This window comes from Lepus europaeus, chromosome 15, assembly GCF_033115175.1.
Source record: "Lepus europaeus isolate LE1 chromosome 15, mLepTim1.pri, whole genome shotgun sequence".
NCBI lineage: Eukaryota > Metazoa > Chordata > Mammalia > Lagomorpha > Leporidae > Lepus > Lepus europaeus.
The window spans coordinates 60,646,864-60,670,825 of NC_084841.1; the positions used below are offsets into that span (position 1 = coordinate 60,646,864).

A 23,962-nucleotide genomic window follows, 5' to 3' on the forward strand; every position below is an offset into this window, starting at 1 on the left:
AAGTAGAAGTCCATTATAATGTTTTACCAACCAGCAAGAATTTAATGCCATTTTATAGAAAATCCCCTATCAACTAAAATACACAATTAACCAGAATACTCTTGAGCATGCAGAATTGATGGCTTCTTATGTATAAGCCAGTTATTTAAAACTGCAATTACATTTCTACACTTTTATATCATGAAGTTCTGACCAGATTCCTTCTCTGAAAAGACAGTCCTACTAAAGTAATGATCCAAATGGACTTCTGACTTCTTCAAACATGTTCAAGGAGCTCCTGCATTTGGGTAGACAGAGGGGATGCTTCAATGCCAGAAGTATATGAATACCCAAACTATAGAAATTTTCTATTAAAGGATCTTGAAAGTTCAATTAATCACAAAGACGTAAAAACTATAAAAGTAATGTTTGTCATTAATGTCACAATAAAAGTAACAATGTTAGTCTTAAATGTCAAATGCACCAAAGTTTAAAGAGAAAACATACTTGACTTAATCAATATAAAGAAAATGTTCTTAGTTTTAACCCACCAAAAGTAGATACAGTATCAGGTATTTTCATCCACTCACCCTACAAATGTCTACAGAGTGCATGCAAGCACAGATCCATGGATTGAGGATACAGCAGTGAACAAAAGACAAAAATCTTTCTACTCATTGAGCTTTCACTGCCAAATATCTTTAGTTATTTCTAAATTATAATATGAAAAGGTTTCTGCAATGACCAATACAGAGAAAAAAAGCCTAATGGGAATAAAATAATATTATATATAAACATAAAACACATCACATGGATCCACAGATAGTATAACATCTACCTGTAACCGAGAGTTTAAATTGTTATTTCCTAGAGAAATCATTTGGTTACTTACACGTTTAAGTCCAACAGTCAAAGCAATGTTACCAGCAGTCAGTGAAGGGATTTCTATATGTTGGTCAGCAAAGGGTAAAAGCAGACGACTTATTCTCTCCCTGTAAAAGCATAATTTATATTAGTAAAGGTATTTTTAAAGTGATGAGTGCAGTTTAAGAAAATAACCTCCTTCCACTTACGTGTAGTTTCCATTAATATTATGGATAGCCAATTGGGGTTTTATTGTGCCTGAGTAAATGCGCATAAAAACCAGTGGTCCTCGCTGCTTGTCATGGAGAACTTTAAATGCCAGTGCACATAAGTCATCCTTATACCACTGCCTGTGAAAATAAAGGAGACATTCCAGAAAGGCCTATAAAATACTTTCCATTTATCTATAGAGATTAATCAGAAACACTGCAGACACTTAATGTCCTCCAAAATTCTCTCATACCTTGTAGTAGAATTACCTGAGCCCATTAAGTAGTATCATATGTACCTCTTTTCTTCCACTGACTAAATTCTTTAAGGAATCTGACCATTAATTCTTCAAAACTAAAAGCAAGAGATTCTCTTCCAAATGTTACCTCAACTTTCAAATTATTTCATTGCAAACAGCCCTCTCCTCAAGAAAATATTCCAGGAACATCACACTACTTCTCAAGAAATCTGCAGAAAGTAAACAGAAAGGTACTTTCTACTAATTGTTTTCACTTTCTCCTCCCTTTTCCACTCTATGCACTATATAACTATGGTTGCATAACCACAGAACTACAATATCAATCTTTTCTTCTTTTTTTTTTAAATACACTTTACATGTGCTTTATATTTTTTAAAGATTTATTTATGTATTTGAATGGGAGAGTTACAGAGAGGAAGACAGAAAGACAGAGACAGACTGATTGATTGACTGAGATTCCATCTGCTGGTTCACTCTCTGAATGGTCACAACGGCCAGGGCTGAGCCAGGCTGAAGTCAGGGGCTTCTTCTGCGTCTCACATGTAAGTGCAGGAACCCAAGCACTCAGGCCATCTTATGCTGTTTTCCTAGGCACATTAGCAGAGAGCAGGATTGGAAGTGGAACACCCAAAACTTGAAATGGTGTCCATATGGGATGCTGGCATTGCAGGTGGCTGCTTTATCCGCTCAACCTTAACTTCTTTACACAACTAACATTCTTATAAAATGTTCCTAAATTGACATTAATTTATAGGTTTTAGAAAGTTGGAGTTTTCCTGAAATTGCCAAACTTTTTCTTATAGGTGCGTCTCCCTGAGAAGAGGCTCTCAAAGGAGCCCATGACTCAGAAGTAGGTTAAACATTTCTACCTAGAATTTTCCATTTCTTACTCCTGTTCCTTCCAATATTTAACTTTAACAAATATTAATACAGTACCAGGTACTATTCCTCATGCCTAATAAGCATTAACTAGTATAAGTCTTCTTGGGGGCCGGCGCCGCAACTCAATAGGCTAATCCTCCGCCTGCAGCGCCGGCACACCGGGTTCTAGTCCTGGTCGGGGCGCTGGATTCTGTCCTGGTTGCTCCTCTTCCAGTCTAGCTCTCTGCTGTGGCCCAGGAGGGCAGTGGAGGATGGCCCAGGTGCTTGGGCCCTGCACCCGCATGGTAGACCAGGAGAAGCACCTGGCTCCTGGCTTTGGATTAGCGCAGTGTGCCAGCCGCAGCGGCCACCAACGGAAAAGGAAGACCTTTCTCCCTTTCTTGCTCTCTATCCACTCTGCCTGTCTAAACAAACAAACAAACAAACATGAACTAGTAGAAGTCTTCTAATAACCTTGTGAAATAGATCCTATTCTCTGCATTTTATAGATGAGATATTTAGCAACTTAAAAGAGCTAGGATTTTTAAATATAATAGTACAAAGCCCAGGCTAATAATCACTTCACCAGAATGCCTCTCCAATTAGATATAAAAAGTCAGTAATGTCCTAGTTAGTGAAATTGAAGTCCACTTCTCTGCTACCTTGCCTGATGCTCATTCAGATTTTAAAGAATTTATTATTTAACTGCAAAGCTGATAATAACAACAGAGTAAAACAAGGACCTTTTCTTTACAGCCTGATAATATTTTGAGCTTATGAAAAACCCTCAAGTCTAGATAAATGTAAAACATATTTATCTACATAATATATTCTATATATTCAAATAATTGACAAGACACCTTAAACAAATATATGCACATAATAATTAACAAGATACCAAGACATGTTATTAAAAAAAACCCAACATGGTAAGGTGAGCACTTAAGACTTTTACAAAAGAAAAGCTACTTAACTCCATCTGTAAACATGGCAGGTTGTAAGAGAAGATGAAAAATTATTAAGGTCCAATTTTTATTATTTATGATGATATTCTTCACTATTAAAAATGGTGACTTCATTAATTTTTATGCAACAAAGACTACATACTTTTTCAAGGCTATAGGTTGGTTACTTTTTATGAAACAGATAAAGGAAGACAGAGAGGGAGTGAGCTTCTTCTATCCACAGGTTCACTTCCCAAATGCCTGTAACAGCTGGGGCTGGGCTGGCCAAAGTTGGGAGATCCAAAATCCATTCAGGTCTCCCACATAGGGGGCAGGAACCCAGTAAGTTGAGCCATCACCATTGCTTCCCAGGTCTACATTAACAGGAAGCTGGAGTCAGAAGCTGTAGCCAGCTATCAAACCCATGTACTCTGAAATGGGATGCAAGTATCTTAATTGCTAGGTCAAGCACCAGCCACCAGCCCCTACTGTAGGATTTTAATCCATGTAATTGCATACTTACAGAAATTCATAGTTGCGCTCTTCAGGTGAAGGCAAGTACATAGTAATAGCATCTAATAATGGCTGTACACCCTTGTTTTTCAGAGCACTTCCACAAAGTACAGGCACTGCTGTCTGAGCCAGTGTGACTCTGTGTATTGCAGTCTGTAGCTACAATGCAGAGATATAAATGAACATTTATTTTGTTTACATTATACTGGTCTTTGCTGCAATCTCTTAGAATTACAGGCCTCCCCTAAACACCCATTTAAAACAGCTTCTAACCATACCTCCATCTTTCTTAATGGTTTTATCCTTCTTTATACTACTAATCACTATAGTGGAGGATGGCCCAAGTGCTTGGGCCCCTGCACTCGCGTGGGAGACCTGGAGGAAACTCCTGGCTCCTGGCTTTGGATCTGTTCAGCTCTGGCTGTTGGCGCCATTTGGGGAGTGAGCCAGCAGATGGAAGACCTCTCTCTATCTCTGCCTCTTTCTTTGACTGTTATTTTGTAACTCTTATGTTTCTTTTTTCTTTTTAAGATTTATTTTATTTATTTGAAAGAGTTACAGAGAGAAGTAGAGACAGAAGTCTTGCATCTGCTGGTTCACTCCGCAAATGCCAGCAATGGCCAGACCTGAACTGATCTAAAGCCAGGAGCCAGGAGCTTCTTCTGGCTTTCCCACATGCAGGGGCCAGAAGTGGAGCAGCCAGGACTTATGGGATGCTGGTCCTAGAGGCCAGGGCTTTAACCCACTGTGCAATAGTGCTAGCCCCAACTCTTATGTTTCATAATAGAAAATAAACAATAAATTCGCCAAACTCATGGGGGTGGGTCCCTGGCAGATTTCTTGAAGAAATCTGTCAAAATTAAATTACTATGAGAATTTTATTTGCCTATTCTCTGGTTTAATGTGTGTCAAAAGAAAAAAGACAAAAACTAGTGAGTTTCCACTAAAAATTGGAAGATCCCCCAAAAAATGTTCTTAGAAAAATGATCATTATAGGCTTGAAAAACCTGTAAGTTCTAAAAACAAACTTTCACTTGTGATTTACCTAAAAAAATCTTTTGAACAATAATCAGAGTAAAGGCTGCAGAGAATGAGGAATTAACTAATCTTGACTTTATAACAGTAGAAAAAGACACAATTTCTAAATTTGTAAAGTACATCTGAAGGTACTAAAAATCACTATACTTGTTTAAGTACCTGTATTAGTAGTGGCTTTACCCTATTATTTACTAATTTTTAAGTCAACACTTCCTAATGGTCTGAAAATCTTTTAAAAAATACACTCAATATAGAATAATAAAATTATATCCAATTAGTAAAATTTTGTCAGAGCAATTTAATAAGATTTACCTTTTCAGCTGGTAGTGAATCAAAATTTTCACTAAATTCTTCTAAAACGAAGCCAGCAAATTCATCATCCAAATCTGCAACCTATCAAGAAAGGCTTTAATTCTACAGCTCTGCATTTACTTTCACAGCTATTCACTTGCCTTAACACTATTTTTAACCTGCAACATTCAAGCATAATGAGAAAGCTACATGTCTGCCTTATGCAGGCCAAGAAACTCTTCACATTTTCTCGAGAGATAAAATGAGTTTTTCTTCCAAGGAACAGGAAACTGAAAATTAAGACATGCTATTATGAATTTTCTAAATTCACAGGAAGCTAATGTCTGATAAAAGAGTATCTCACTCAGAGTGCTCAAAAGAAATCAAAGAAAAATACATACTTTACAATCAATCATAATACATATAGTGGACTGTAGCTTTCTTGTTTTTAAAAAATTTCTATTGGGGACAGTGCTGTGGTGTAGCAGGTAAAGCTTCTGCCTGCGTTGCTGAGATCCCATATGGGTGCTGGTTTGAGTCCCAGCTGCTCCACTTTTGATCCAGCTCTCTGCTATGGCCTAGAAAAACAGCAGAAGATAGCCTAAGTACTTAGGCCCCCGCACCTGGGTGGGAGACTTGGAAGAAGCTCCTGGCTCCTGGCTTTGGATCTGCCCAGCTCTGGTTGTTTTGGTCATTTGGAGAGTGAACCAGCAGATGAATCCCTTTCTCTGTCTCTCCCTCTCTGTCTGTAACTCTGCCTCTCAAATAAATAAATAAATCTTTAAAAAATTTTAAAATTTATTTGAAAGGCAGAGAAACAGAACAGGAACAAAGGAGACAGAATCTTCCATCCACTGCTTCATCTCACAGAGGTCTGCAACAGCCAGAACAGGATCAGGGTGAAGCCAGGAGCTAGGAACACCATTTAGGTCTACTGGGAGGGGACAGAGACCCAACTACTTGAGCCATCCCCTGCTGCCTCCCAGGGTGTGCATTAGCAGAAAGCTGGAATAGAAAGTAGAGCTGGAACCTGAACTCTAATTCTTCCCTTCCTCTTTTCCCAGGTCACCAGCAGGGACAGGAAATGGAGCAGCCAGGATTTGAACCAGCACCCATATGGGATGCCAGCATCCAGGCCTTATCCACTATGCAACAGTGCCAGTCCCATGTCTTTCCTTTTTAAGACTAATACTCAGGACTGGTGTTGTGCTGTAGCAGGTTAAGCCTCTGCTGAAAGACGCTCCTGGCTCCTTGCTTTGGCCTGGCTCAGACCTTGCCATTGCAACCATTTAGGGAGTGAACCAGCAAATAGAAGATCTCTGTCTCTCCTCCTCTGTTAACACTGTCCTTCAAATAAATAAAAAACAAATCTTAAAAAAAAATTAAAAAAGACCAAAAGTTTACCATATGTATATACCACATTTTATTTATTTATTCTTTTACTGGGCACTTGGTTGCTTCCATCTTTTGGCTATTATGAATAATGCTGTTGTAAACATCGATGTGCAAACCTCTTTAAGATTCTGATTTCAATTTCTTTGGGTGTAATACCCAAATGTAGAATTTCTGGATCATATGATAATTCTATATTTTCAATTCTCTGGCACCAATTACATTCCTACCAACAGTGCACATTCTCTACATTATTACTAAACTTTATTTTCTAGGTTTTTGATAGTAGACATCTTAATGGGTGTGATGTAGTCTTATTCTCTAAATTTTATATTACAGACAGAATTCTTATAATTAACATCTTATTAGCTACTGATAGCTTCAAGTTTTCTTTTTATTTCTACCACATAATATCATGTACTAATGAGTATGAAATATGTATATGCAGATATGTATTGGCTTTTGGAATAGATTACAAGATCTCCCTTCAGCTTATTCCTACAGCTTTTTTGTAATACAATAAACAATACAAAAAACCTTCAAGGAGCAACCAGTTATGCCACTCTTTTGTATTCTTTTGTATTAATTTGAAAGGTAAAGAGAGACAGAGACAGAGAGAGAGACAGACAGAGAGAAAGAGAGAAACATGCTTCCAATTGCTAGTTAACTCCCCAAATGCCTGAAATAGCCAGGGTTGGACCAGGCCAAGGACAGGAGTTAGGAACTCCATTCTGGTCTCCCACTTGGATGATAGATACCCAAGTATTTGGCCCATATTTTGTTGCTGTTCCAGACACATTAGCAGGATGCTGGATCAAGTGGAGTAGCCTTCAGAGGATCTCCAATTAGAATGACAGCTGATTTCTCATCAGAAACCCTCCAGGCTAGGAGAGAATGGAAAGATAGTCCAAGTCCTAAAAGAAAACCGTCAACCCAGAAAACCTGCAAAGCTCTCATTTATAAATGAAGGTGAAACAGATCTTCCAAAACAAACAGAAAATAACAGAATTTGTCACCACTTGTCCAGCCTTACAAATGATAGCTAAGGATGTGCTACACACAGAAACAGCGAAGGATAGTCATTAATATGAAAGAATGTAAAGGTAAGAAAATCTCCCAGTAAAACTACAAATGAAATCCAAAGCAAAGAATAGGAATATTTATGGAAACATGGCAGGACCAAGATGTTACTTAACAATAATAACCTTGAAGATAAATGGCAGAAATTCTTCAACTAAAGGGTACAGGCTGGCTGAATAGATTAAAAACAAAACAAAAATCAACAGAAACAATAGAGCTAATTGACACTATGGACCAAATTGATATCCACAGAATTTTTCATCCAAAAGCTGCAGAATACACATTCTTTTTATCAGTGAACAGAACTTTCTCTAGGGGAGACCATATGCTAGGCCATTAAATAAAGCTCAACAAATTCAAAAACTTAAAATCATAGTATGCATCATTTCTGACCACAAAGAAATGAAGCTGGAAATTATCAACTTCAGAAACTCTGGAAAATATACGAACACATGGAGACTGAACAATATACACCTGAATGAGCAGTAAGTGGGTCAGAGGAGAAATCAAAAGGGAATAAAAAAAATCCTGGAAACAAATGAAGATGACAACATAACATATCATAACCTATGGAGATTGGATTAAGATAGCAAAGTAAGGAGGGAGCTTACTGCTCATGTGTAAGAGAAGATAGTTTAAAAAAGGTGGAGAAAGTGCAGTACTAGGGAAGAGTTAGGATGAAAACAGCAGAGGAAACTCCATGCAAATAAGAGGGACCTACACGGAAGGTGCAGACAAGCACAAATCAGGACCCCAGCAGCTGAGAGCCGGCAAACCAGCTTTGGAGGGTGAGGTGATATCAGACTGTAGCACTGTGATAAAGCCACTGTGATAAAGCTGCAGGAAAAGCCTGGGGGGAATATGCTTGTAGCCCTGTGGAGGATAATGTACCTGCCAAACTAGAGGAGAAAAAAAAAGGGGGTAGGCACCTTTCCTTCTCCTCATCACCTGCAAGAGTCCTATACCAACAAGTAGATACATAGCAGGTGCCATTTTGGACACATGTAACAGACACACCAGCATATGTCCCTGCTCAGCAATCAGCTGAGCAGAGATGCCCGAGTCTGGTGGGGAGAACTGACAGGGGGCTCAGTGCAGGTGATTGTGGGAGGCTTGTGTGCTGGGACTGTGAAAACACTGAGGCTGCAAGACTGTGAAAACAAACACTGAGGCTGTGTAGGAAGGCTCAGGGTGTGGCTTGGACTTTGGTAGTCATTTTTTGTGGAAGGCACCACACATTCAGGGCTCCCTGGTAAGGGACATTGCTGGGGAATCTATGCTTACACTGAGGACTGCACAGATCCTTTGTGTGGTCCTTGTGGAAGTGTAGATGAATATTAGATCCACAGGTGCTAGCGTCCAGGCACTGGTGTCCTTTGAGGAGAAGTGAACTTAGTCAATACCAACAGAGTAGAACGAATGTCCCCTCTGATTTAAAAAAAAAAAAAAAAAAAAAGAGGAGATTTACCACAACCAACCTGGGTGTCACCTTAACACTCCCTTCACCCTACAGCACTGAACAGCAGAGCTCTCTGGACACACACATCACATATCTCCAGGTATTCCCTGAAGCAGACATTCCACTAATCCATACATAGTCCAAAGATAAAAGCCATGACAGCTAAAAAAAAAAAAAAAAAAAAAAAAAGAAAGAAAAAAGAAACAAACGAATATCTCCATAAATGCCAAATAAAAAACACACCAATTCAAGAAACAAGAGTAAGAATAAGCAAACAACATGAAGCCCCCAAAAGAACGCAGACTGAAAGTGAAAGGATGGAAAAAGATATTCCATGCTAACAGAAACCAAAAAAGAGCTGGTGTAGTCATCCTAGCAGCAGAGAAAAGACTTTAACATTGAAAGTGTTAAAAGAGACAAAGAAGGGCATTATATAATGATTAAGAGATCAATACAACAGGAAGATGAGACTATAATAAATGTATAATTATAGGGCACCTGGCTATTTAAAAGAAATGTTAATGCTCCTAAAGAGAGACATAGACTCCCATACAATAGTAATAGAGGACTTCAATACCCCACTTTCAGCAATGGACAGATCAAGTAGACAGAAAATCAGCAAAGTAAAAAGAGTTAATAGACACTATAGACCAAATGGACCCAACATATCTACAGAACCTGCATCCTATAGCCACAAAATACACATTCTCACCAGTGCATAGAACTTTGTAACTTTCTCTAGGATTGACCACATGCTAGGCCATCAAGCAAGTCTCAACAAATTTAAAACAAATCAAAATCATTCCATGCATCTTCTCAGACCACAATGGAAGGAAGCTGGAAAACAGCAACTCAGTAATCTTTAGAACATATGCAAACACATGGAGACTGAACAACATGCTCCTGAATGAACAGTGGGTCATTAAAGAAATCAAAAGAGAAATCAAAACATTTCTGGAAACAAATGAAGAAGATAATACAACTTATCAAAACTTATGGGATGGCCGGCGCCGTGGCTTAACAGGCTAATCCTCTGCCTTGCGGTGCCGGCACACCGGGTTCTAGTCTCAGTTGGGATGCTGGATTCTATCCCGGTTGCCCCTTTTCCAGGCCAGCTCTCTGCTATGGCCTGGGAAGGCAGTGGAGGATGGCCCAAGTGCTTGGGCCCTGCACCCGCATGGGAGACCAAGAGAGGCACCTGGCTCCTGGCTTCGGATCAGCGCAATGCGCCGGCCACAGCGGTCATTGGAGGGTGAACCAACAGCAAAGAAAGACCTTTCTTTCTGTCTCTCTCTCTCTCACTATCCACTCTGCCTGTCAAAAACAAAACAAAACAAAACAAAAAAAAACTTATGGGATATAGCAAAAGCAATGTTAAGAGGAAAGTTTTTAGCAATTTGTGCCTACATCAAGAAATTGGAAAGGCACCATTTTCAAGGATTGGAAGAATCAATCAATATCATCAAAATGTCCATATTTCCAAAAGCAATTTACAGATTGAATGCGATATCAATCAAAATACCAAGGACATAGATATAGAAAAAATGATGCTGAAATTCATATGGAAACACAGGAGACCCCGAATAGCTAAAGCAATCTTATACAACAAAAACAAAACCAAACTCATCACAGTCCCAGATTTCAAGACATACTACAGGGCAGTTATAATCAAAACAGTGTGGTACTGATACAAAAACAGATGGATAGACCAATGGAACAGAATAGATACACCAGAAATAAATCAAATCATTTACAACCAACTTACATTTGACCAAGGAGCTAAAATCAACTGCTGGAGTAAGAATGGTCTCTTCAACAAATGGTGCTGGGAAAACTGAATTTTTACATTCAAAAGTATGAAGCAAGACCCCTACCTTACACCTTATATGAAAATCTACTCAAAATGGATTAAAGACCTAAATCTATGACCTGATACCATCAAATTATTAGACAACATTGGGGAAACCCTTCAAGACATTAGCATAGGCAAACAGTTCTTAGAAAAAACCCCAGAGACACAGGCAATGAAAGCCAAAATTGACAAATGGGATTACATCAAACTGAGAAAGTTCTGTACTGCAAAAAAAAAAAAAAAAAAAAAAAAAGCACTCAGGAAAGTGATGAGGCTACTGACAGAATGGGAGAAATTATTTGCAAACTATACAACTGATATAGGATTAATAACTAGAATATATAAAGAGATCAAGAAACTCCACAACAACAAAACAAACCCAGTGAAGAAATAAGCCAGGGACTTAAACATTTTTCAAAAGAGGAAATCCAAATGGCCAGCAGACACATGAAAAAATGATCAGGATCACTAGCCATCAGGGGAATGCAAATCAAAACTACAATGAGGTTTCACTCCAGTCAGAATAGCCTTCATACCTAAATCAACAAACAACAAACGCTGGCGAGGATGTGGGGAAAAAGGTACCCTAATCCACTGTTGGTGGGACCTGGTACAGCCACTATGGAGATACCCCAGCAATCTGAATATAGACCTATCATATAACCCAGCCATCCCACTCCTGGGAATTGACCCAAGGGAAATGAAATCGGCATATGAAAGAGCTGCACCCCTATGTTTACTGTAGCCAGTTCACAATAGCTTAGACATGGAATCAACCCAAATGCCTGTCAACTGAAGCCTGGATAAAGAAATTATGGGATATGTACACTATGGAATACTATACAGAGGTTAAAAAAAATGAAATCCAGTATTTACAACAAAATGGATGAATCTGGAAAACATCATACTTAATGACATAAGCCAGTCCCAAAGGGACAAAATACCATATGTGTTCCCTGACCTGTGATAACTAATAGAGCACCTAAAAGGCAATCTGTAGAAGTGGAATTTACACTTTGAGAAGCAATGACTTGAACAGCCTTTGTCTTGATTGTTGAGAAATGGTTTTCTTTTTTATACTATTTATTGCACTCCTTACTTAACACAGAGTTAAACATATGTGTATAGTCAATTGAAAACAGATCTAAGTAAAAAATAAGAGTGGGAATAAGAGAGGGAAGAAGAAGAGGAGTGGGAGTCTGGGTTGGAGGGCGGGCATGGTGGGAAGAATCACCATGTTCCTAAAGTTGTAATTATGAAGTATGTGAAGTTTGTAACTGCAAAAAACCAAAAACCAAAAACAAACTTAGATGGGGCTGGCACTGTCATGTAGCAAGTGGAGCCACCACCTACTGTGCTGGCATCCCATATGTATGCTGGTTCATGTCTTTATTACTCCTCTTCCCATCTGACTGTCTGCTGTGGTATGGGAGGGCAGTGGAGGATGGCCCGAGTTCTTGGGCCCCTGCACCTAGCATGGGACACCTGGAGGAAGCTGGCTTCTGGCTTCAAATTGGCTCAGCTCTGGCCATTGCGACCATTTGGGGAGTGAACCAGTGGATGGAGAGCCCCCCTCTGTCTGCCTCTGTAGCTCTGCCTTTCAAATAAATAATAAAAGCAACGTTAAAAGGAAAATTCATAGCAGCCAGTGCCTACATCAGGAAATAAGAAAGGCATAAAATAAATAATCTAATAATGTATCTCGACCTAGAAAAGCAAGAACAACCCAAACTAAGAATTAGTAAGAGGAAATAAATAATTATGAGAAAAAAGACAATTGAACCCAAAAAAAGATACAAAGGATTAGTGAAATGAAGAGCTGTTTTTTTTTTTTAAATAAGTGAAGTTAATGTACCAATGATCCAACTAACCAAAAACAAAGAGAAAGCATATAAATTAATAAAATCAGAGAGGATGAAGGAGATATTACAATGGATACCACAAAAATAAAAAGAATCATCTGGATTACTATAATCAGCTATATGCCAACAAATTAAAAAATGCAGAAGAAATGGATAGATTCCTGGACACACACAATCTACCAAAATTGTGTCATGAACATAGAAAACCTAAATAGACCAATAACCAAGACAGGGATTGAATCAGTAATTAAAGACCCTCTTGACAAAGAAAAGCCCAAGACTGGATGGCTTCACTGCTGAATTCTACCAGACTTTTAAAGAACTAATTCCAATTCTTTTCAAATTATTGATAACAACTGAAACGGAGCATCCTCTCAAGACTCCTTCAATGAGGCCAGTATCATCTTAACCCCCAACCAATAAAAGATACAACAAAGAAAGAACTACACACCAATATGCCTGTTGAACACAGATGCAAAAATCTTCAACAAAATACTAGCTAATCAAATCCAATAATACATCAGAAAGTTGATTCACCTGGACCAAAGAGGGATGGTTCAACATACACAAATCAATAAATGTGATACATCACATTAAGAAATTTAAGAATGAAAACTATATGATTATATCAATAGATGCAGAGGAAGCATTTGATAAAATACAACAACCTTTCATAACAGAAACTTTTAACAAATTGGGTATAAAAGGAATATTCCTTAACTAATCAAGGCAATATATGCTAGACAAACCCACAGCTAGCATATTGAATGGGGAAATGTTGGAAGCATTTTCACTAAGATCCAGAACCAGACAAGGATGTCCTCTCTCATCACTGCTATTCAATATAATTCTGGAAGTTGTAGCCAGAGCCTTTAGGCAAGAAAAAGAAATCAAAGGGATACAAATTAGAAAGGAAAAAGTCAAATTATCCCTGTTTGCAGATGACATAATTCTATAAATAGGGACAACAAAAGACTCCACTAACAGACTATTGGAACTCATAAGAGAGTTTGCTAAAGTTGGAGGATATAAAATCAACACACAAAAATCAACAGCCTTTGTATATGCAGACAATGCCAAACCTGAGAAAGAACTTGTAAGATCAGTTCCATTTATAACAGCTACAATAAATTTAAATACCTTGGGAAAAACCTGATTAAGGATGTGAAAGATCTCTACAGGCCGGAGCCGTGGCTCAACAGGCTAATCCTCTACCTTGTGGTGCCGGCACACGGGGTTCTAGTCCCAGTTGGGGCGCCGGATTCTATCCCGGTTGCCCTTCTTCCAGGCCAGCTCTCTGCTATGGCCTGGGAAGGCAGTGGAGGATGGCCCAAGTGCTTGGGCCCTGCACCTGCATGGGAGACCAGGAGAAGCACCTGGCTCCTGGCTTCGGATCAGCGCTATGCGCTGGCCGCAGCGGCCATTGGAGAGTGAACCAACGGCAAAAAGGAAGACCTTTCTCTCTGTCTCTCTCTCACTATCCACTCTGTCAAAAAAAAAAAAAAAAAAAAAAAAATCTCTACAACGAAACTTACAAAGTATTATGGAAAGAAATAGAAGATTGAAAAAAATGCAAAATATCTTCCATGTTTGTGGACTGGAAGAGTTAATATTATCAAAATGTTCATACTACCCAAAGCAATTTACAGATTCTATGCAATCCCTACCAAAATAACAATAACATTCTTCTAAGATCTAGAAAAACACGATGCTAAAATTCATATGGGAACAGAAGAAATCCCAAATAGCTAAATCAATCTTAAACAATAAAAACCAAGCTAGAGGCATCATAATACCACTCTGCAAGACATACTACAGGGGAGTTATAATCAAAACAGTATGGTACTGGCACAAAAACAGACATGTAGATGAATGGAACAAAATAGAACCCCCAGAAACTAATCTACACATCCATAACCAAATACTTTTTGATAAATGAGCTAAAATCAATCCTGGAGAAAGGACAGTGTCTTCAACAAACGGTAATGGGAAAATTGGATCTATGCATGTAGAAGTATGAAACAAGACCCCTACTTTACACCTTATATAAAAATCAACTCACAATGGATGGAAGATCAAAATCTATGATCTGACACCTGATACCATCAGGAAAATATCTGGGAAACCCTGCAACACACTGGCATAGGCAAAAGAGTTCTTGGAAAAGACCTCAGAGGAACAGACAATAAAAACAAAAATAGACAAATAGGATTATATCAAGTAGAGAAGTTTCTGCACTGCAAAGGAAGCAATCAACAAAGTGAAGAGGCAATGGACAGAATATATTTGGGAGAAAATATTTTCAAACAATGCAACTGATAAAGGATTAATATTCAGAATCTATAAAGAGCTCAAGAAACGCCACAACAACAACAAAAAGTCCAGTTAAGAAATGGGCAAAGGCCTTGGACAAACATTTTTCAAAGGATGAAATTTAAATGGCCAACAGACACATGAAAAAATTCTCAGGGTCACTAGCCATCAGGGAAATGCAAATAAATAGCACAATGAGGCTTCACCTATACAACATATAATTTTTTTTTTTTTTTTAAAGTGGAATGGCTGGGAGTTGAACCAACACTCGGAATGGCATGCAAGCGTTGGTGGCTTAATCCACTGTACCACAAAGCTGCTTCACGGACCAATTCAATTTAGAAATTAAAAATCAAAAGGCTCACATTCAAAGGTTTTTCTCTACCATAGGATTCATAGATTCATTTATTTAGGGTATGTTTTACTTATTATCCTATAGACTAACCATGTAATATTGCAAAAATAAACACAACAGAATATTAATATTTTCTATTAAAACTTTGAGGGTGGGTAAGATCCAGAGCTGAATATTAACTATAAAATTGATGGTTTTAAAATACACTAAATAATTTGACATATGGTAAAGTAAAAGATGAACATATCATTTGGTTCAGCAATTCTAAGTTTAACCTTAATGAAATCTTGTATTTGTATACAAGGAGATACAAAGATGTTCACAACAACATTGTTTCCAATAGCCAAAAAGAGAAGCACCCTTAAGGTTTAACCATAGGAGATAGACAATACATTGTGGTATAATCATATATGGGAATATTATATAAGACTGAAAATCGGGGGCCAGCACTGTGGTACAGCGGGTAGCACAGGCATCCCATGTGGGCACCAGTTCAAGTCCCGGCTGCTCCTCTTCCAATGCAGCTCTCTGCTATGGCCTGGGAAAGCAGCAGAAGATGGCCCAAGTCCTTGGGCCCCTGCACCCATGTGGGAGACCTGGAAGAAGCTCCTGGCTCCTGGCTTTGGATTGGTGCTCAGCTCCGGCCATGGCAGCCAACTGGGGAGTGAACCATTGGATGGAAGACATTTCTCTCTGCCTCTTCTCTCTTTGTATAACTCTGCCTTTCAAATAAATAAATCTTAAAAAAAAAAACAAAACTGAAAATGAATAAACTATAACTGCATATAGCCACATGGATATCTAATATAATATGGAACAATGTAATAAAACACAAACAGTGGCATTCCACTTATGTAAAGCTCAATACATGTAACAGTAATTTCTTTAGATATATAAATTTATAGCAAATTATAAAGAAAAGGCAATGAATAATGCTAGATATATGCTGGTTATTAGGGCAGGTAATGACTAGTAGAAGGGAGAGAGTTACAAACAGGAAGTGGCACACAGAGATTTAAGGGAATTGCTAATACTTGAATCCTTAAGCTGAATGGTGCACAAATTGGCATTCATTTTATTATTCTGCATACTTTACATATTAAATAGTTTCATATAAAATTCCACAATAAAATATTTTTCAAAGTTTCAAAGTTCCTATGCAATTTTATTTTACTTGTTCAATTAAGGTATTCCTTGCTTCAATTGTCTTCTTCAGTAATTCAGGATCGTTCATTTCCAAGAGGGGTTTTCTCTCAAAGTCTTTTCCATCATCTGAATTGGGATTCCAAATAAGTTTTTCTTTACTTACTACATCCACTACTCCTCTGAAAGTTTTGGCTTCACCAACTGGTAACTGTAGGACAGAGTGAGATTAATATTACAAAGTGATAAGGCACTTAGAATTGAATCAGTTCTAAAACTTAGCTAGCTGTACTGTATCATTTTCTCCAAAATATCTATTATCATTATCATAATATTTAACTATCTTTATGTATAGCCCAACTTCTCCAACAAAATAAGATGTCAGCTAGCATCAGAAATCTGTATGTCATAATAATATAAACTGATAAGGAAACTGAGAAGGAATCTATTCTATTTAACAAAGTTACCTGTAAAAGTAAAGGCTTTGCCTTCAACTTCTCTCTGATGGTTTCAACTGAGTAGTTAAAACTGTGGAAAGCAAAAAAAAAAAAAAAAAAAAAAAAGTTAAAGACTCTTAACACAGGTTTAAAAATGTTCTCTAAAATAATCCTTTAATTCTCTTTAATATCATTTAACAGTTTCATGTAGAACTATTTTTCATCAAACTTAATATCAATTGCCAATAATTGTGACTGAGAACCTACCATAATCTTACCAAAAAGGTGTTTAGGATATTATTCTAAGTTTCAGACAACTAAACTCTCAGGTTAACACTAAATGAATTCATCAAGTTAAGACAACCTTAAAAAAAAAAAAGGCCGTTAGGATCCAAATACAAGCTTTGTGATTACAAGTCACTGATTCTTTCCTCTACAACTAGGGTTGCTACCATATCAAACTACTAGCTTTCTTCCAAGAACCAAATTAATTTTTCTATCCTTTTATTTTAAGACATTCTTAATATCATATACTATACTAACACTGAGGCTGGCTATCCATGTGGCACACATCTTTGTCATCTTTGGCATATGGTCTGGTTTTCACATACATATAAATCATTCTGATCCCCACAAGTATGGTCTGTCAGCAAACGAGGACTTCCACCTAGCGGTAGGAACTCTGAAGAGAAAAAGTCAGAATTTCTAGAAGTTGCTGTGCTATTATTAATCAAGACAAGAGTCCTTTGAGAAGCAACATTAAAATTACTGCCATGTAGTTTAGGGAAGGGATAGTTCATGCTTTGTTTTTGCTACTCTCTTACCATAGCCTAGGATCTCTCCCATCCTTTATATTTTTCCAAATTGTTTTTAGATTCTCTGAATTATACTCGTAGATCAATGCATGCATTGTAAATCTCCAAGCATGAGTGCTGCACTTCAAAATTAACTTTTTTTTGCCCTCTCTGCTGGTCTTACAGCAAGTACATTCTCCCTTCCCAGTTCCTTTTTATTGAAAGCCTACGACCCAGTAGTTAAAGAAAAGCAGGGAACAAGAAAGAACACCATCCTCTAAGACAACTACAGAATACAATACTCTATTTTCAGCAATGATGGGGAGTACACTAACCTTCATAGGAACAATGCTATAAATAGTTCTAAAGAGAACAGAATCATACGATACCACTTTGTCAAGATAACAGAAAATACACTGGGCCGGGGCTGGCGCTGTGGCACAGAGGGTTAACACCCTGGCCTGGAGGGACGGCATCCCACATGGGCACTGGTTCTAGTCCTGGCTGCTCCTCTTCCAATCCAGCTCTCTGCTATGGCCTGGGATAGCAGAAGAAGATGGCCCAAGTCCTTGGGCCCCTGCACCCACGTGGGAGACCTGGAAGAAGCTCCTGGCTCCGGATCGGTGCAGCTCAGGCTGTTATGGCCAATTGGGGAGTGAACCATAGGATGAAGACCTTTCTCTCTCTCTCTGCCTCTCCTTTCTCTGTGTAACTCTGACTTTCAAATAAATAAATAAATAAATCTTTAAATTACAAAAAACAAAACAAAAAAAACACATCAGTTTCCCAAATTGTTAACCTAAGAATTCATGGCTTTGAATTTTTTTCTTTTCTTCTGAGATATTTATTTATTTATTTATTGGAAAGGCAAAGAGGCAGACAGAGAGGTCTTGCACTCACTGGTTCACCTGCCAAATGGCCACGACAGCCAGGGCTGGGCCAATCCAAAGCCAGAAACTTTCTCCAGGTTTCCCACAAGGATGCTGGGACCCCAGGACTTCGGCCATCTGCTGCTTTCTCAGGCACATAAGCAGGGCTGGATCAGAGTGGAGTGGCTGGAACTCGAACTGGCGCCCATATGGGATGTTGATGCTGCAGTTGGTAGCTTTACCCACTATGCCACAGAGCAGGCGCCACAATTCTTTCTTAAATAAGAATGAACTGGGATTCTACAGCATATTTACACCCAACAGGGAATAACACCTATTTCTAACTTTAAGTGTAGTCCATTAACACTCAAACTATATTATTCTCTTTTGATAAGACAAATAAATAGATTTTAAATACCTTGCTCCAGTTTTGTCCATCTTGTTTAAAAAACAGATTCGAGGTATCTTGTGTTTATCAGCTTGCCTCCATACAGTGAGAGTCTGGGCCTAAAGCAAAGATGAGGAAAAATCTATACATTGGCAAAAACAAAAACAAAAACAACCATGTCACCAGACAAGGAATGAATAGAGCCAAAGAATCTACAGTAACATAGTGAGTCCTATTTTGACACTGAATTAATGCCACTGTAGTAGACTTCTGCCATTTTTAGGATTATTCTTTTGCTCTCAGGATAACACAGCTGGGGATATGATTGTGATGAAAAATATGCATGCAACTATTTGATAATACTATTTAGGTTATCACATAAAGAGAATTAACCCATGAGGTACCAAGTCATGAAAAAAAAAACTTGGCTGCATTAAACAGAAGAATGACATTTTTTTAAAACTTCTCCCCAGCAGTATTTGCCACAATATCAAACTCATTTTATGTCAGATTTCTGACCTGTGACATATAAACTTTTGCCATTATTCATTTAGATGGTTTCTAAGTGGTAAAAGGAACAAATAGAAGTGTAGTATAAAAATGCTTTCATGACAAAAACATTTTATTGTGCATTTTTGAATGTTAACATAAACTAAAGAGGACAGGGAAGAAACCAATGCCTATATTTTTAAGTTGAAACTCTCATATGGTTTTCTATTTAACTTCTTTTCTTTTTTGTACATATTAAACAGTTTGAGAGAATTAAACAATTTTTGCCTTATATAGTCCAACAATCCAGAAGCAAACCATAAAAAGCTAATGTGCTGACATTATTTAGAATAGAAACCAGGTTGTTATTCACTTAGGCAAAATTCATATATAATAAATTTTGATAAAAGTATATGCTTGTGTAACTACTGCCCTAGTCAGGACATAGAACACTCCAGAAATTGTTCTCTTGACCTACACACCCACATTACTGACTCCATAAACAACCTCTTCTGAATTCTGTCACAAAGATTCATTCTGCATATTCTTGTACCTCCTATAAATAGCATGGGTACTTGGGCTCAACACAATGTTTTTGACATTCATCCAAGTTGTTGGGTGTAGTGGGTCTTTCCTGTTTTAATGCCATAATTCTTTGTATAAATGTATCAGCTCATTTTTCTATCCAACTGTGGATGTACACTTGGGTTGATTCTGGTTTGGGGTTATTATGAATTTGGCTACTAAAAAAATTTTGAACCAGTCTTTGGAGAAATGTTTTCTTTCCCTTGGATAAAGGGAGTAGACTTGCAGGTGGGTGTAAATTTAAGTTTATAAGAAACCGCCAAGTAATCTTCCCAAGTATTATTATTTGGAAGCCCTACCAACAATATAAGAGTTACAGTTGCTTCACATCCTCAACAATATTTGTAATCAAACTTTTATATTTTATTAATTCTTGTGGGTACAAAATGGCATCTTTTTGTGATTTTAGTCTGCATTTTCCTGATAACTCATGATATTGTGCATCATTTCAAGTGCCTATTGCAGACTGAAATGCCTACTTTTGTAGAGTCCATTCAACCTTTTCGGAGGTTTTGTTTTTATTAATGATTTATAATTCTTCAAATATTCCAGACGTAAGTCCACTGTCATACACATTTGTGTATACTATAAGAATTTCAGCACATATTTCTCAAGACCAGTGAAATAGTATCCTAAATAACCAATACCATTAGGGCATTCAGGAAATTTAAACTTCATGTAATACTTCCATTTTACATTACAAATGTCTTCTCTTTGGCTTGCTGTTTCAATTTTTTTCCAACTTTTAAAAAATTACATAAAGGGAACAAATTTCATATATACGGTTTTAAGAGCATAATGATACGTCCTACCATACCCTCCATCCCTTCCTCATTTCCACTGTCTCTCTTTCAACTTGTAAATTATTTTTAATAAACAGATATAATTTTGATAATGTTCAATGAATCAATTTTCTTCACAGTATGTCCCCCAGTTAATCTGCCATTCACCATACCCCAGGTTGACGTCTACTTACTGAAGGACCCAAACATCAGGTGGGTAAGTGGTTGGAGGCAGAATCATGAAAGCAAAGTTGCAGATTATCATGACATTCCAACACTAAATACTTCAGTTATGTATTTCCAAAAAAATAAGGACCTTCTCCCAAATGAACAACTATAATTATCATGTTCAGGATCTGTCAAGTTGACATGATATGTTAATGTCATATTCAAAATTTTCCAGGGCCAGCACTGTGGCGCAGCGGGTTAAAGGCCCTGGCCTTAAGCGCCAGCATCCCATGTGGACGCCGGTTTGAGTCCCGGCTGCTCCTCTTCCGATCTAGCTCTCTGCTACAGCCTGGGATAGCAGTGGAGGACAGCCCAGGTCCTTGGGCCCCTGCACCCACATGGAAGATCTGGAAGAAGCTCCTGGCTCCTGGCTTCGAATCAGCACAGGTCTGGCTGCTGCGGCCATCTGGGGAGTGAACCAGCCGATGGAGGACCTCTTTCTCTGTCTCTACCTCTCTCTGTAGCTCTTTTAAATAAATAGAATAAATCTTTTAAAAAAATTTTTCCGAGTTTTCCCAATGTTGTCCTCTAATGTTTTTTGATATAAGATCCAATCCAGGATCACATATTACATTTACTTTTGTCTCTTTAAAAGCCTTTAATCTAGAAAGAGTGCTCTCTAGCTTTTTCCCAAAATCATTCATGGCACAGTAAGAACAAAAAATTCAACTTACAAAGTTACAGCAATTTTCTTGCAGAATTTTTTTCACTTAGATTTCTGTTTTCTAAAAATTGAACTTGGATGAAAGATTTCTGGCAGGAATACAACACAGGTGATATTGTATCCTTTTCAATGCAAACCAGGAAGTTCACTATACCAGTTTGTCCCATTACAGGGAATGTTAATGATAATTACTTAAGATAGTATCACATTTAGTAATTTTAAGGTTGGAAGAACAAATATGGGTTCTATATGCAATATAATGCCAATCTTGAGACTATAAGATGAAGGCAATACCACCTATAAGGAAGATACTGCTAACCCTGTAAGTAATAAATTTAATATAAATCCATTTTCAAAACATATTCAATAACCTGATTGTTCAGTGAACAGCCCTGAAAGAGACAATGTCTTTCTGTAGAACAAAAGGCAGGTTTGCTTACAACCTTGGAAGATGATGCTTTCTCTCAGAATAAAGGGCAGGTATGGTTACTGCACATTATAAAATATTTCCATTATTTAAACACAGGGTTTCTCTCAATCCAACATATATGCAGTTGTCATCTGAATCCCTTCATATCATCCCACAGAAATTGGGATTTGGGGAACTAGTATAGTAAAATGCTGTATATGTGAGATATTGTTATTTCTGTGACTAACGTAGTCCTTTGTCTCTGACCCAGGAGTCTTATTTTCTGTCAGGATCTACAAAACTATGGCAGGTTAACTTGTTAGCTTGAAAGTAAGGTAGTTCTTGACACTATCATATCTGCTAGAGAAAAGCAAATTTTACTATGAAACATCTAAGATCATATATAGACTGTCAATATTAAATTCCAACTTTAATCATAATTTGATTTATATTAACTTACATGATAAAAGGTCATAGTTAACTAAATCTTATTTATTCTACCTTTTAAAAAATTTCTATTTTCACTTTACTTTGGCAATATTTTTTACCTCTACACCAGCAGAGGCATCAAATACAGCCACTGCACCATCCAAAACTCTTAGGCAGCGCTCAACCTCCAAGGTGAAGTCAACATGACCTAAGAAAAAAAGATTAGAAATATATTGCTTAAAATACTAAAAGAAAGAAAATAGTTGTGGTGGAATGAGAAGGCCATGCCAAGATGGCCACTGGCAAGCAAGCGTCAGTTACTCAGGAATGGCTTTGAAACCCACTTGGCAATGGAGCCTGCCTGGCAACAGGCTGTGATTGGATGGGTTCGGATACTGCCTGGCAACAGGCTGTGATTGGTTAGGGCATAGACCGCCCTTTGACCAGATTGGCTGCCTTGGCTATATAAGCTGTTATACCAACTGAAATAAACGAATCTGCAGGCTGCTCGCCTCTGGCCTGCTTTCACCCGACTCCCAGGGTCTGTGTGGTGACTCCGCGCCTCTTGCCCACACCATGCTCCTCCTCTCAGAATGAATCCTCCTCAACAAATAGTCATATGATCTGACAACCCATTTCTGAGCATATACCTCAAAATATTGAAAGCAGGATCTTGAAGAGATATTTGCACACTCATGTTCTTGGTAACATCTACTATGTGCACCAATGGAAAAATGGATAAACAAAATATGATAGAGGCATAAATGGAGTGCTATACAGCCGTAAAAAGCAATCTGTCACATGATACAGCATGGATAAACTTTGAAAACCTTTTCCTAGGGGCCAGTGTTGTGCTGTAGCAGGTTAAGCCAAGGCTTGAGACACTGACATCCCATATGGGCACTGCTTCAAGTCCTAGCTGCTCCACTACCAGTCCAGCTTCTTGCTAATGTGTCTGAGAAATCAGTGGAGAAAAGCCCAAGTACTTGGCCCTGGGACCCACAAAGGTGACCTGGAAGAAGCTTTGGCCTTATACAGCCCTTGCTGTTGTAGCCATCTGGGAAGTGAATCAGCAGATGGAAGATCTGTCTCTCTGAGTCTCTCCCCCTCTCTGAAACTCTGCCTCTCTCTGAAACTCAGTTTTGCAATGAAAAAGTTCTGGAGATCCATTTCATAACAATGTGAATATACCTAACACTACTGAAGTGTATACTTAAAAATAACTAAAATGGTAAACTTTAGGATGTGCTTTTTACCACAACTGAAAAACCCATACAGGGGCCAGTGTTGTGGTGTAGCAGGTAAGCCGCTGTCTGCAGCACTGGTATCCCATATGGGCACTGGTTCAAGTCTCGGCTTTTCCACTTTCTTTTTTTTATTTTTTTTTTATTTTTGACAGGCAGAGTGGACAGTGAGAGAGAGAGAGACAGAGAGAAAGGTCTTCCTTTTTGCCGTTGGTTCACCCTCCAATGG

At 38.1% G+C, this 23,962-nt stretch overlaps 1 protein-coding gene across 4 annotated transcripts in view; it reads right to left on the reverse strand.

The window, feature by feature from the left end:
* The window catches only part of GFM2 (GTP dependent ribosome recycling factor mitochondrial 2), a 63,154-nt gene that overhangs the window by 25,633 nt on the left and 13,559 nt on the right, over window positions 1-23,962 (reverse strand). For 2 of the 4 annotated variants that reach the window (XM_062212249.1, XM_062212250.1), the window contains exons 7-14: window positions 22,609-22,697; window positions 18,934-19,022; window positions 16,883-16,943; window positions 16,447-16,626; window positions 4,981-5,061; window positions 3,641-3,789; window positions 1,053-1,193; window positions 872-971 (exon numbers count right to left, since the gene is read on the reverse strand). In XM_062212249.1, the coding sequence (XP_062068233.1) occupies window positions 872-971; window positions 1,053-1,193; window positions 3,641-3,789; window positions 4,981-5,061; window positions 16,447-16,626; window positions 16,883-16,943; window positions 18,934-19,022; window positions 22,609-22,697 (890 nt within the window). The remainder of the gene's footprint in view (window positions 1-871; window positions 972-1,052; window positions 1,194-3,640; window positions 3,790-4,980; window positions 5,062-16,446; window positions 16,627-16,882; window positions 16,944-18,933; window positions 19,023-22,608; window positions 22,698-23,962) is intronic. The other 2 variants (XM_062212252.1, XM_062212251.1) reach the window with 2 other exon arrangements.